This window comes from Myxocyprinus asiaticus, chromosome 25, assembly GCF_019703515.2.
Source record: "Myxocyprinus asiaticus isolate MX2 ecotype Aquarium Trade chromosome 25, UBuf_Myxa_2, whole genome shotgun sequence".
NCBI lineage: Eukaryota > Metazoa > Chordata > Actinopteri > Cypriniformes > Catostomidae > Myxocyprinus > Myxocyprinus asiaticus.
The window spans coordinates 12,386,542-12,402,061 of NC_059368.1; the positions used below are offsets into that span (position 1 = coordinate 12,386,542).

Below are 15,520 nucleotides of genomic sequence, written 5' to 3' on the forward strand. Positions count from 1 at the left end.
TTTAATGATGTCAACCTAAGTGTATGTAAACTTCTGACTTCAACTGTATGATTTGATTTGGTCTAGTTCAAGGAGAAGCTTGTTGGTAGTGTCAATAATGCAGGGCCAGCATGTTTGACGAGAGCCTCAGTGAGTGCACTAAAAAACAAAAATAAGTGGATGTTTATGTAAGATTTTTGGAGTGACATCCAGTCGAGGTACCTTGTTTATAGTAATGAACATAAGCATAAGTAATGAACTTTAACTACTGCAGATGTCTGCATAAATATACACACCATAATCATACAGTATCAAACCTTTTTCGCAATAGCAACATGTTATTTTAACATGTGACTTCATGTTGGATCTAGTGGTGGGTATTTGTTTACCAACTGTATATAAGTATATGCATTAACCCCAATAGTGATTGAAGTAACAAGCAAGTCTTAAATATTTTTGAAAAGGGTATTAAATTGGATGAGCTGATACCTGCAGATACCCTGTAACACAAACCCCAATGTCGAGCTTCTGATGTATCTGACTTTTTATCACCTACTCAGTTTCCATTGGCACCATTCTGCCAGCTAAAATATGTTTGAAAGTTGGTATTCGGTTTCTGTGTGTGCTGCCTTTTACAGTGGGAGATACTTTCAAACCTCATGGCTGTGTAATTTAGCAAAAGGTTAAAGTGAATGTTTAAAAGGGATAGTTCTCCACAAAAATTATAAGTTTATAATTTACTCATGATTCACTTATAATTTTCTTTATGTTGAGCACAAAAGATGTTAGGCAGGATGGCGTGACATATCTTGTACCATAGTCAGGGTTGGGAGGGTTACTTTTGGAATGTATTCCACTACAGATTACAGAATACATGTTGTTTCTAAAACAAGATGAATAAAATGGATCTTGTTTTAAGGATTTTTAGATATTTTTACAGGAAAACAATACAAAAATTATCAAGAATACAATTTTTGCCCTAATATAAAAGGTCTTACTAGAAAAAAGAAATTATGATCCAATGTGAATTTTGATAAAATGTCCAAATTTAATTTTGACAAACCTGACCATAATAGACCATATTTGAAATTGCACGAATGTGAATGAGATTTGAGAGCTGCGGCAGAGGACCACTGAATTTTAACTGATTGTTTCCTCACTCAGTTACTTCAGAAGGCTTGGAAATATAGCACAGACATTATACAGATTACTTTTATGGTGCTTTTGTTTTTTTTTTTGTAATTTCTGGAGCTTTACAGCCCCTAGTCACCATTTACTGTGATTGGATGTAAAACAGCAGCGACAACATTCTACTAAACCTCTCCTTTTGTGTTTCACTGAATAAAGAAAATCATACAGGTCTGGAACAGATTGAGGTCAAGTAAATGATGACCGAATTTTCAGTTTTTTTTTTATTTTTTTTTTTTTTATTTTGGGTGAACTATTCCTTTAAAGTAAAATATTGTTGTGAAAAAAAAAAAGAAAGCATGTTATGTACATAATGACTTTGATGCTACATTCTAATGTAAGAGACCACACCAAGTCCTCCTTGTATTGGCATTAGTCTAGATTTGATTTTGTTTAATTCATTAATGCTCTGAGTCATTGGTTTGTTCTGACCCTCATCTTTGAGTAAAGTCCTTCTGTCCTGCTGCACCCTCTGTACCACAAGCAGTCCATTTTTCTTTATTTGCGGTCCCTGCAGTCCACACTCTAAATGTATCTGGCCCGCTAATGTAATTACACACTGAAACGCTGGGCATGAGGATGTTCTGGATGCTGATTAAGCACTAGAGGACTGACAAGCAAATCTTTCAAAAACCATTACTGAGGAGAACATCAGCTAGTCTGCACCTGTTGTGACCCGTTTGAGCATGCTGCCCTCTAGTGTAAGATGTGATGTTCCTTTCTGCCTGGATGCCAGTCGTGTAATATTCTGCAAGCAAATTGTTTTGGTATTTTTCATCTATAACTTACAGAATACTTTCTTACTTACAATCCTACTTACAGAATCAATATAACCCAAACGATCTTAAACTTACTTCAATTACAAAACTATCAGAATCTACCAGAGATTGAAAATCAAGTTTTGCTTTACTTCAGTTGCTTATTAGCAATTGACTTAAGACTTGACTTGGACTCCAGATTAGGTGAAACAATTTCTGTGAATTTCACTGTATTGTTTAAGTAATCGCCTCCCCCTTGTTGACTGAGTGGATAATGAATAAACTATTCATTTTAACAGTGCATGGTATTAAAGAAAAAAAAAAAAGCTTTTAATTAAAATAAAACAGCATATGTTTGCTTTTAGATCTTAATGAAATGGGGAAAAAAGTGGTCAAAACATGTCTGAACATTTTTTAAAATGTCCTGCAACAGGCTTTATAAAACTACAGTTAAAACCATGCAGAGGAAATAAAAAACACAGAATTTTCTCAAACTGATATTTTTTTACTATAAACGTATTTATAACTGTATTACTAATGATCTGATTATTATATAAAACAGTAATGCCAATTAATGTTTTTAAGTCTGATGTTAAAAATAACTACTTTTTGGAATATTTTCTTCTGTCCCAGCTTAACTAAAAATAAACGTTGTTTCACAATGTTTTATTTTCAAACTGTTTGTAAGAGCGGCCCAGTCAGCCCGACATGGTAACATTAGATCGATCAATGACTTGAGTTTGAGGGGTTCGACCAGTGGAAGATGGAGGGTGTATACTGAAAGCTGTTTGAAAGCAATGTTTAAATGAAATCTAGGTTTTTATGTACTGAGATGGGGTCTCTGGTTTGGCTGAGAGTCTAAGGTGAGGGTCCCAGGATCTGTATCTGTATTCACCTTGTTACGCAACAATTGTGCCTCACTTATACCTAATTAGAAGGCTCACCTGCCTCTAGCTTAGACAGTTTGTGATGCTCTAGTTCCCAGACCCATCTGGTCTAGTGTGCACTCATGCATTCCCCTCCACTCTCATGCCCCCTCAGGCAGCTGCAGGAGCTCCAGCGTCAGAAGGAGCAAGAGCGGGAGAGGCTGGAGCGGGAGAGGCTGGAGCGGGAGAGGCTGGAGCGGGAGAGGCTGGAGCGGGAGAGGCTTGAGCAGGAGCGCGCTGAGAGGGAGCGGCAGGAGCGGGAACGACTCGAGAAGGAACGTGCAGAGCAGGAACGACTGGAGCGAGAGCGTCAGGAGCAGGAGCAGCTAGAGCGGGAACGCCAGGAACGGGAGCGCGCCGAGCTCGAGCTGATGGAGAAAGAGCATGCCGAGAGAGAGAAGCAAGAGAGGGAGAACCTAGAGCAGCTGGACAGAGAGCAGATGGACTGGGAGAGAGGGAGACGCATCTCCAATGCTGGTGAGCATCTTTATCTTTTCCATTGTCTTATCACAGATTGGCGAAGTAGACGGGATGTGCTGGAGCCAATAGTTGAGTGAGGTTTAACACTAACTACAATACAGGTGGCTTTTCTTCTGTTGTAGACTACGCTTAGCATGGAGATGCCTGTGAAATGCTGTTAGTATGTGTTAGAAATAATTTTTTATGGTGTTGTGATTGTAACACGCTTGAGCTTGGCTTTTCCTTATAGGTAAGTAGACATTCAGATGTTTTATTTTGCTGTTGTTGCAGTAAATGCCATTTTTAGTGGTGATCGACTGTGATATATCGGCAAGACCGATGAAATTGAGAGACAGTGAGACAATAGAAGCATATCATCTCCAAAGTCTACCATAATGTTTTCAAAAATGTTTAGATATGAGTAAATATAGTGTAATAAAAGTTTGTTTAATTTCAGTGTATAGCAGTGCAACACCATTGCCTTATTACAATTGTATAAGCTTACATAATGTATATCGAAAGTTATCAGCATCTGCCACTGAAAAACCCATATCGGTCAATGGCTAATTTTTAGTGTGCTCATGGTCTCTAGTTCCATGTAAAGCTATTGTTCTTGTGAAGGAAAGGAGCACTACCTCCTTGCGTCTTAATATGTTAAGAGGACGACATCTCCTGACATGTCCATCTGTTATGTTGGAAGAGAATCAACAGCTTGAAAGGTGATGAAACTTTGGGAGAGCAGCACATACTAACCACATTTTCCTCATGCTATAATGTGTGCAACCCTCTAGGATTTTTGGTAACCTGCCAGAACTCTAGAGTATCACATGTTGAGAGCTTAGGTGTTGATTTTTAGCCAGTATTAAAGGCCCAATATTAAAGCCGCAGTGGTATGCTTGAGTTCATCACGTACGATTAAACACATTTCTCCACATCATGTGCTGTCTAAAAATACATATTTTTTTCCATAGAAATGGGGGAGGGGATGTTTGTTCTACAAACAGTGTACAAAGAGGTCAGTCTTCAGGCTTTGACAGGCATAGTTGTCATTTTATGTGTTAAAATTTGAGCAGCCTAGCACATTGCATGTGATACTGAATATGACATTATTTGTATTGTACGGAACAGATGCAATGCTTTGCTTATAACAAGATGCATTGTTTCACAGAAACCCCTCAAGTACAGTATAGATCAGTGGTTCTTAACCAGGGGGCCGGGACCCACAAGGGGGTCTCAGCACACTTCCAAGGGGGCCTAAAGGTGACTTATAATTAATTTAAAATAAGAAATATTACAATAATAAAAATAATCCTACTTAATTAAAATGCTAAAAAATACTTTAAGATGTATGCCTACAAATTATAAACAGACTCTTTCTGAAACCTTTAGAATCAAAAATTATCCATGATTATTTATTTTAATCAGGCACGTCTAGTTTCGGGGGAGGGGGCCTTCAAATATTGTCTTGGACAGTGGGGGGCCTTGGAGTCAAAAAGGTTGAGAACCACTGGTATAGATTACACGGGTGTGGGTCGTCACAAACCAAATCCTTAAATTACAGATAACTCAGCTGGTTCTGTTACACATTAACGCACTGGTAATCAGATTTGTGACTTTATTACAGAAAACTGAAGCTTTATTCACTGGCAGTGGATTGTACATTTTGACAGCCTTTCTCAACTGTTTTAGAATAGAACAGTGTTGTTCACTTACACCCAGAAGCTCTCAAGAAGACAAGAATAACTTTTTGCTTATCACATACTTGAGTAACTAAATGAAAGTCGGGATGCTAAAAACGTAATTACTACAGTAGTGTGAAAGTAGTTGTTTTCAAAATAGTGTAGTTTTTCCACTAACAAGCTACTTCTATAGGTAGTAGTGTAGTGTGACAATTTAAGTGAATTCGTTCGTTCTGACTGTTCATGTAAGCGAACCAGTTAAAAAAAATGGTTTACCAGGTGCCTGAGCAGTATTTTAGGTCTTATTACAGTGAAATATTTAGTTAAATGCTTTTCATTATTATGTTTTTGACTCATTTATATAAATTGGAGTAATATATAATTTCAGGGCAGTTAAATAATTGTATTTTTTTATTATTATTTTTGAAGTTAATTTTAAGGTAAGTTAATCTGTTCAGGTTAATGCAGTCACCCTATTTGAAATTGTTAATTCATTCAAAACCTGTTGTTGTGCCAGAAAAATACAGCTCTGATTAAATACAGTATCATGTACTGTTAAAAAGACATTGCATCCTTTAATAAGCTTTAATGTACTGTAGTTATTTACTTTTTGATAGTAGCGTATTCATTAAGTTTAGTAGCTAAGTACTGGTACTTTTTTTCTAAAGGGTAGCTTTACTGTAGTTTAACTACTTGAAATTGACCCTTCGTTAAGCTTCACCCCCCTTGGTTATGGTTGCTCTGACAAGCTCTGCAGAACACCATTGGAATGAATGGGAGATTGCCATGAATGACTCTCATAATTGGAATGGATAATATTTTTACGTATTTATGAAGAGTGACATTGTATTGCAGATATATCTGAAGTTTTTTTGTAAGAGAAATTGTTAAATTACACAGTAATTTGATTAAAAACTGTGGAGACTGTGAATCAGAATTGAGGCAAATGATTATTACGGTCACTTGAAAAGAGAAAAACTGTTTATAACGTCTCATAACACACTTATTTTGATGCTGTGAATTGTTTATTTACTATCACTTTTACCATGACTTGAATCAACACATACATATATTAATGTTCAGTTATTAGCTTTAATTTACCTTGGAGTAAATGTAGGTGTTGTTGCAGATGTAATATGTTCATTTGAGAATGAAGGCTGACAGAGTTTAATCCAGAACATGCTCTCTTCCAGATTTTCTTTACAGATAAAAAAAAAAAAAAAAGACTGAAAAACATTGCATGTATCCTCTCTGGGAACTCGTGTCACTATTACAAATGACCCGGCAACGGTTTTTAATTTTTTGTATTATTTTGATAAAATCCCGCTTAAAAGTACTCAAATACACATTACTCCCTTAAGCTGTCATTGGAAAATAGCAAACATGTGTCAGAGTAATGGCAGCAGGGCAACAGTTGCTAAGACAGGATTGGTCAGAAGTGCTTTTAAGGCAGGGCAGTGGTGGCTCAGTGGTTAAAGGCTCTGGGTTACTGACCAGAAGGTTGGGGGTTCAAGCCCCAACACTGCCAAGATGACACTGTTGGGCCCTTGAGCAAGGCCCTTGACCCTATCTGCTCCAGGGGTGCTGTATCATGGCTGACCCTGCACTCTGACCCCAGCTTAGCTGGGATATGTGAAAACAAAGAAATTTCACTGTATATATGAAAATGTATACATACAGTATACAGTGACAATAATAAAGGCTTTCTTTCTTTCTTAGCGAAGGGTCAATTATGTTTAACTTGTAGCTTGGTGAACTACATTTGAAAGTAGCTTTCCCAACTACTGAAGTAAAAACAAAATATATAATAATAATAATAATAATAATAATATATATATATATATATATATATATATATATATATATATATATATAATTATTATTATATATTTTGTTTTTACTTCAGTAGTTATATATAATTTTTTTTTTAATTTTTTTTTTTTTTTTTTGCATTTGAAAGGTCAGGTGACAAGTGCATAGACAAACTATTCTTTTAAAAGTACAGCTAGTCTACAGTCAATGAGATTTTCGCTGCTGTGTTGACTGGCTGGTGCTCATTATGTTTTGTTCTGAGTGGATTGAACGAGTTCTCTGTCTGAAATTAAATTCTGCCACATGGCACTTGTATTTTTAGTAGATGTTGTCTTTACTCAGTGACTTCTGAGTGATGTCTTCGATAGTTCTTTTTTTTGGCTGAATTATCAAATAAATACCCCATGATGCTTTCAGATGGGGGCAAAAAAAAAAAAAGTCTCTCAGTGAACATACTGCACTGCATCACGGCCCACGGGTCATGTGATCTGTTTGTCAAAACGAACAGTGTGGAATGGCAGAGGAGGCAACTGAAACGGAACAAATCATGGCACAAATAGGTTATATATTTGCTTTAAGCAGGGAATAAAAAAAAAAAATGCTGCCTTTTAAGTCATAAAGGGTACTTGAAGCTAGAATAAGACCTGTGTGTTAATGAGAAGGAGATGACCTGAATGTAGGGCATGGTAATTTGTATTTGCCTACGTGTTGATGTTATTTTGAAGAGTGCTCGGGGGTTGGGGGGGTGCAGTTCACACAGCAGGAGGGCTGTGTCTGCCGGCTGCCTGCGAGAATCACTAGAGCGGAAAGATTTGTCCAACATATGGCATGCAACGACTCTTAGAATACAATCTCACCATAGCCCGAAATATAAATTTGCATACATGTATTAACAAGTATATTGTTATTGCAGGTATATTGCAACTATTGCCTAATTTCCATTTTGAATGTTTAATGAAATTATGTTGAAATATTTTTTTGTCCTTGTAGACACAGCTGAAAATGTTCTTATAGCATAGATTGTTTAATTTTATTTTCAGACTTGTTCGCTAAAGCTAACGGTTATTTTTCCAATGCTACATCCCAATCGCATATTATCCGTTCTAATTACCATCAGTACTTTGTAATCATAGTGCATTTAAAATCCAATGAAAGCAGTATACTATTCAGACAATTTTACTACAATATTTTCAAAGTATCTGGCTAATTTTTTGGCCAATATTGCCCTCAACCCTTTGCACTAAAGAAGAGGAATTTTTGACGGTTCTCTATTGAAGGAATGGAAGGGATGTAGCCCATGACTTAGCAATGTTGTCATAGAAATGCATGACTGTTGAGTTAATATTTCACTGTAGAAAGTGCAAAAATCGTTTTGTTGTATCTGTATATTTGTGTTAGTGAGGCTGTGTTTGTGCACTCCATAAAGTGCTGGGTTAAAAATAACCCAGATTGGGTTGTTTTTAGCCCAGATGCTGTTTAAATATGGGACAGAACACATGTTGGGCTAAACTAACCCAGCAAGTTGGGTTGTTCAGTTTAACCCCGGGGGCAGTGGTGGCTCAGCAGTTAAGGCTCTGGGTTACTGATCAAAAGGTTGGGGGTTCAAGCCCCAGCCCTGCCAACATGCCACTGTTGGGCCCTTGAGCAAGGCCCTTGACCCTGTCTGCTCCAGGGGCGCCGTATCATGGCTGATCCTGCACTCTGACCCCAGCTTAGCTGGGATATGTGAAAAAAAGAATTTCACTGTATATGTGCAAATGTATAACGTGATAAATAAATACTATTATTATTATTATTATTATTATAAATTATTATTATAAATTATTATTATAAATTATTAATTATTATAATTATAACCCAGCAAATGGGTTATTTATTCAACCCAAATGCTGGTTCATTTCTGACAGGAATGTTGGGTTAATTTGATCTCATAAGTGGGTTAATATTTTCAGATTGTTTTATCCTTAAAATATTGTAAAATAAACATGTGTAAACATGGTAGTCAAGTCAACCTTTATTTATAGAGCACATTTAAAAGCAACAGAAGTTGACCCAAATTGCTTTACAGATCAAACAAACAAGTAAATAATGACAGAGTTATATAAAAACAGATTGATTTAAAGTTAAATATAAAACATAATAAAATAAATAAAAACCTTTAAATACAGCATCATGTTTTTATCCATTTTAAACTATTCAAAGATCTATTCAAAAGCTACAGAATAAAAATACGTTTTCAGAAAAGATTTAAAAATGGCTAATGATGATGATGACCTCACATGGAAAGGGAGACAATTCCATAGATTGTGACCTATCACAGAAAAGGCACGGTCACCCTTAGATCTATAGCGTCAACGAGGAACCCTCAATAAAAGTTGATCTGAAGACCTGAGCGCTCTGGTGGCGGAGTAAGGGAGGAGAAGGTCACTGATATATTGGGGCGTAAGACCAGATAGTGCCTTGTTGACATAAATCAGAATTTTAAAATCAACCCTGAATTTCACAGGAAGCCAGTGTAGAGATGCTAAAACCGGGGAAATGTGATCCCTCTTTCTTGACCCTGTTAAAAGTCTAGCTGCTGCGTTTTGTACTAGCTGCAGGTGGGAAAGCACAGTTTGGGGGAGACCAGTGTACAGTGAGTTACAATAGTCTAACCTTGATGTAATAAGTGAGTGGATTACAATTTCCAAGTCTTAATGGGAAATAATTTTTTTATTTTAGCGATGGATTTCAGGTGGAAAAAGCTACTCTTGACAACAGCACTGATCTGCTTATTGAAAAGTAACAAGGAGTCTAAAATCACTCCTTACATGATCTTGTACATTTGACGACAGAGGACATAACTGGGCAACCAGGCCTGGTAAGGAGGATGTGGAGGAACCTAAAATTAGAACTTCGGTTTTGCTTTTATTTAATTGTAAAAAAAAAAAAATTGTTTGCCAGCCAATGTTTGATATCTTCGAAGCAATTTAGGGTGGTAGATAGGTTAGGCAATGGTAGCTCCTTTATTATTGGATAAATATAAATACATGCAATAAGTACATTTAAACTATTTTACAAACATTTTAATAAACAGCATGTAGAACAAGAAAGTAACATAAGTAATTTTAAATACACTAGACATTAAAAACATTAAACACCCATTGTATTATTAAAAGGATAGTTCACCCAAAAATGAAAAATCTCTAATTTCCCAGATGTGTATGCCTTTCTTCTGCTTCTAAAATTATTTGTTTTTGTTCAGAATATCTCCGCTCTGTTTGGTCCATTCTATACAAGTGAATAGTGCCCAGAACTTTGAAGCTCCAAAAAGTACATAAGGGCAGCATAAAAGTAATCCATATGACTCCAGTGGTTTAATCCATGTCTTCAAAAGTTATATGATAGGTGTGGGTGAGAAACTCAATATTTTAAGATCAATATTTAAGTCCTTTCTTAATCTAAATCTCCACTTTCACATCTGAAAGAAAAATTAAACGGGTGCCACGTGTGACTTTTAGATGTGAAAGTGAAGATTTATAGTAAAAAAAAAAAAAAAAAAGGACTTTTTTGATCCTTTTCTCACTTTCACAGTCATTTAACCACTGGAACCATATGGATTACTTTTATGCTGCATTTTTGTGCTGTTTGGAGCTTCAAAGTTTTTGTCACCATTAAGTTGCATTGTATGGACCTACAGAGTTAAGATTTTCTTCTAAAAAATCTTCAGTTGTGTTCAGCACAAGAAAAAGCCATACACATCTGGGATGGCATGAGGGTGAGTAAATGGTTTTAGCAAAACCAAAGCTCACAAAACTAGTGTGACATCTAACAGTTGATGTCATATGAGCTGTCCAGTTCTGATTATGGAATGGTATCTTTGCATTTTCTGGTGTCCAGTAATGATATTATAGATAAAAACACTGACACAAACCTTATATCACCGAATAAATCCTCCAATTTGTCCGTGCTGAGAACTGCTAACTCCTGGAGACGATCCAAAAAGCCCGCGTCAGGTAACTCATCAGCTGGGCTGTTGCATCGGGGTTGGGTTAGGGGTGTATAGGTTCAACTGTCAGTGAAAATGACCCAGCCAGTAACCCAGCGGCTGGCTTACACAAAAACTACCCAACAGAGAGAAAATAACCCCAAAAAATGACCCAATAGGCCCAACCCAGCGTTTGGGTTGAAAAAAATAACCCAGCATTTTTTAGTCTGGTAAAAAAGAAAAATGCATGTTTCACCATATTCATATTGGTCCCATTCACATTCATTGTAAGTGCCTCACTATAACCTTGATTTTTTTCTTTTTTGAAAGAAAAGGACGTATGAGTCTAAATAAATTTTTGTGGTAATCATCATCATGCCACAAATGCTGTCTATTTAGGTTAACTTGTATTGAACCTGGAATATTTCTTTAATGGTGACTAAGGCTAGCATCTCCTTTTGTGTTCCAAGTAGGAAGGACATTTTTTGGGGGGTGAAATGTTAAAGATTTACTTCACTTTTCAACATCGTTTGACATTGATTAACTTTTCTTTGCATGTAGAGAGTGAATGACTGACCTTTAGCAGGTGTGTAAAGATGCTAGTACACTAACTTAAGATCAAGATTTTGCCCACATGTGCTGGATCCATCTATTACAATTCATGATGTGGTCTACAGCTAACCGATTGTACTAACTGTAGTGTGTTCCCTTTTCATAGACAGTAATATGGAACATATGACTTGTAGGTCTCTGCTGGTTTCCCTGCTTCATTTGCCCCCTTTCTTTCTTCTGTCTCTTTCCCCCCTTTTCTCTTTCTGTCTTGTGTTCTTTCCCTTTGCACGGTTGCCGCTTCCTCCCTCCTGTCCTGTCATCCGGTGTATTCAGCATTTGAAAGCACCCTCTACACGCCTCCACCTTCCGAATACAACAAGACCACCTCCTCTTCACCCGTCTCCCCTTCCACACCCAGCTACCCCCCACCAACACCATCCTCCACAGCCACTCCCCCTACCCCGCCCCTTCGTCACTTTGCTTCCCGATTCGCCACCTCGCTAGGCTCCGCCTTCCACCCGGTCCTGCCTCATTACGCCACTGTCCCTCGCAGGCAACCCGCACCACCCACACCACCGCCCCCTGCACCGCCTCCTGCTCCAACTCCTTCCAAATCTGTAGTCTGGATGGCCAACAACTTCACCCCCTTACCGCCCTCTCCTCCGGTCATGATCAGCAGTCCACCCGGCAAGGCCACGGGCCCTCGCCCGTTTATCGCGATTCCGGCCCCTAGTCCGCTCTCCCAAAAACCGCCCTCGCCCATCATGGCGCCCAATGGGCCGCCTTCCTCGCTTCACTTCCATACCTCATCCCCTGTCTCGGGTCAGCCACTTTCTTCGCCCCCGACGCCGCCACCTCCACCACCCATTCACTACTCCTCGCCCTCGCCCACCATGCCCATCACTCCCCTTGTGTCTTGTCCCTCACCCCAGCCTGCTGTTGTCCCTTCTCCTTCCACAGCCTTCCCTGCCTCTGCTGAGCACTCTCTAAATTCTGGGTTGGAAGACTCCTACTTCTCTGCTCCAGAGCTGCCCTTTCAGCCTGCTGACTTGCCCAGCCAGCCGGGTAAGGCCTCTTCTGTGTCGCTTCGTCTCCACTAACCCACTAATAGGGGTTCGAGGAGGGGGCCTGCCACATTGAGCTGGGTTCCCTGCGTGGCTTGTGGCTGCAATTGGATTCAACTATTGATTGTTTGTTGGCTTGATCTGGAAGTCCCTGTAGCCTCAGGAAATTGATTGTTTCTAGAGTTTTGCTGTTTTGTCTTTGTATGTCTGTGCATCCATTGGGTTTCCCTTTATCATTGGTTTGATGGATACTCGTTTTATGGCATGGCATGAAAACACTTCTCCCCTCACTATCTTGTGAACTTTGAGTCTATTGATTCTGTAAGAATGCATTATCACTTTTGTTTCTTATTTTCTGCAGTTTATCACAACCATCTCCCTCTGTTTATTGCTTCGTGGTAAAGAAGTAGATGTTAAAGGGATAGTTCACCCGAAAATAAAAATTCTTTCATCTGTTAGGTAATATGACAGCCTCAGTCAACATTCACTTTCATTGTATGGGGGGAAAAAATTGCATTGGAAGTGAGTGGTAACTGAGGCTGTCATTCCGCTTAACATTTCCTTTTGTGTTCCACAGAAGAAGCTGGCAGAATTGTTATTTTTGGGTGAACTATCCCTTTAAAATGTACAAGTGAACTGTCGAGGCACAGTAAGCTTTACATGGTTTATAACTGACCACCACCATACCCACATACTCTGTTTTTTTCTTCATAGACACACTTCTGTTTCATGAAACATCCTTAAAAGAGACAGGCTCTTTTTAAAAATGTAATGTTTTTGTCCTTGGCAAGGTCATAAAAAGGCAGCCCATGTTTGTGAAGGAGTTTCATCATAGTTGAAACTTAAGAGAGTTTTTCATGTGAGGTCAGAGCAACAGCAATGACATAAGATGATTTTTTTTTTCATCTGAATTATTTATAGAAGAGGTTTTAGACTGCACAGTTCATATGCATGATGCAGTTTGACATTGAGCTAAATTCTACACACTAATATGATTAACTCCATTGTGTTTGACAGGCATGTGTGTCGCATAGACAAACTTAAGCTATTTGTTTCCAAAGGGGAAAAAAAATACAGTCTGATGAAATATAAATCTGGCAAATCACCTCTAAATTGTGAACTTGCACGATGATTTGTGCAGAATAAATCATGATGCAGTATTAGCTTTAAATGATGTTTCAATGATTAAATGTGATTAAAACCATAAATCTTATTATTACATCTCTGCATTTTGTTTGATCAAAGTACTGATTTGTTTCTTATTGGCTTTCCCATTAACCATCAGTCTATTCCTCATATAGAGCTGAAGGCTGTCATCAGAGTTCAGTGTGCTCAGATGACAGTCTATGGACAAGTGTTCAATATGTTCACATTATTTCATGTATTGATGTCACATGTCTGTGTTCAGTGTTTAGAATGATCTTTGGATGGCAATTAATAATTTCCTTAAAAAAAAAAAAAAATATATATATATTTAGATTAGGTAATGAATAAATAGGCTACTTGGGCTCCAAATATGAGCAATCACTGACATCTATAAAGCTCATTCTGACTACTAAGATCTCTTTCAAAATATGGTTTTGTGTTTTGCTAGTATAACGTTAAATCAATTTTGTGGCCCCAAAGGTATTTGGACACATGGGCCACACTTAAAAATATATTAATTTCATTGCATTAGATAACAATATATAAAATCAAGTGGCATCTGCAAACAAATGATGCTATACCTTTTTTCAGAACTAACTTTTTGAGCCAGTTTTGTATTTAATCAACTTTATTGACAGTTCCCCTCAAATTCACACAGGTGTCCTAGCGGAGCAACCACAGGTGTAGTTTATCACATTAACTATGGAGGTGTTCCACAAAGTTTAAAGGGATGGTATAGCCAAAAATTAAAATTCTCTCATCATTTACTCACCCTCATGCCATCCCTGATGTGTATGACTTTCATTCTTCTGCAGAACACAAATTATGATTTTTAGAAGAATAATTCAGCTCTGTAGGTCCATACAATGCAAGTGAAAGGGTGGCAAAAGTTTGATGCTCCAAAAAACACACAAAGGCAGCATAAAAGTAAAACAATACGACTGCAGTGTTTTAATCCATATTTTCAGAAGTGATGTGATAGGTGTGGGTGAGAAACAGATCAATATTTAAGTCCTTTTTTGCTTGAAATTCTTCTCATTGCCCAGTAGGGGGCAATATACATGAAGAAAGTGAATCAGCAAAAACACAAGAAGAATGTGAAAGTTGAGATTGACTGAGCAGGGAGGAGAATGTATATATATATTTAAAAAAAGATTTAAATATTGAGCTTTTTCTCACCCACACCAATCATATTGCTTCTGAAGACATTGATTTTACCACTGGAATCTTATGGATTACTTTTTGGAGCTTCAAAGTTTTGGTCACCACTCACTTGTATTTTATGGACCTACAGAGCTGAGAAATTCTTCTAAAAATCTTCATTTGAGTTCAGCAGATGAATGAAGGTCATACACATCTGGCATGGTATAAGGATGAGTAAATGATGAAAATTCTTATTTTTGGTTGAATATTTATTTAACAACCAGAAAGTATGCAAATAATTTGTTGTAATTTTGAACCATATATGTACAGTTTTATAATTTTGAAACCCATCAACCTTCTTTTTGTGAAATGTTTTGCTTGACAAGTGTGTCTGTGCTGTATTTCTTTAAAAAAAAAAAAAAAAAAAAGACACATGGTTTGATATTTTATTTTACATTATAATGCAAAGACATTCATACATTTTTACAACTGCTCAACTTTGTGCTCTCTAGTGACATCTGTGGTTGAAACTTATAATTGCAAGCAATTTGCAGAAGAATACATTACGTCAGTCGTGTTCTGGCACTGCTCTTCTGGCGGATGAATCTCCCAGTTTGAGCTTAACTTGACATCGCCTGTGTGTGATCATGACTGGAGCCGGAGTCATAACATGCTATATTCATGTTGATATAATTATTATACGATTAAACATTTGAAACTGAAATATTACTTGCTTTAATGAAGATTAACAACACACTTATTTACATATTTGAATGAATTTTACACTTAAATCACTTTTCTGACACTACACTCAAAGCACTTTTAAATAGAGGACAGGGGACTCTCC

General features: G+C 37.4%; 1 protein-coding gene across 5 annotated transcripts in view; it reads left to right on the top strand.

Annotated features, from left to right (window-relative positions):
* LOC127415706 (protein enabled homolog) overlaps nucleotides 1-15,520 on the top strand; it is a 153,147-nt gene that overhangs the window by 124,371 nt on the left and 13,256 nt on the right. For 4 of the 5 annotated variants that reach the window (XM_051654537.1, XM_051654538.1, XM_051654536.1 and 1 more), the window contains 2 exons: nucleotides 2,967-3,328; nucleotides 11,654-12,385. In XM_051654537.1, coding sequence (XP_051510497.1) covers nucleotides 2,967-3,328; nucleotides 11,654-12,385 — 1,094 coding nt within the window. The remainder of the gene's footprint in view (nucleotides 1-2,966; nucleotides 3,329-11,653; nucleotides 12,386-15,520) is intronic. The other variant, XM_051654539.1, reaches the window with a different exon arrangement.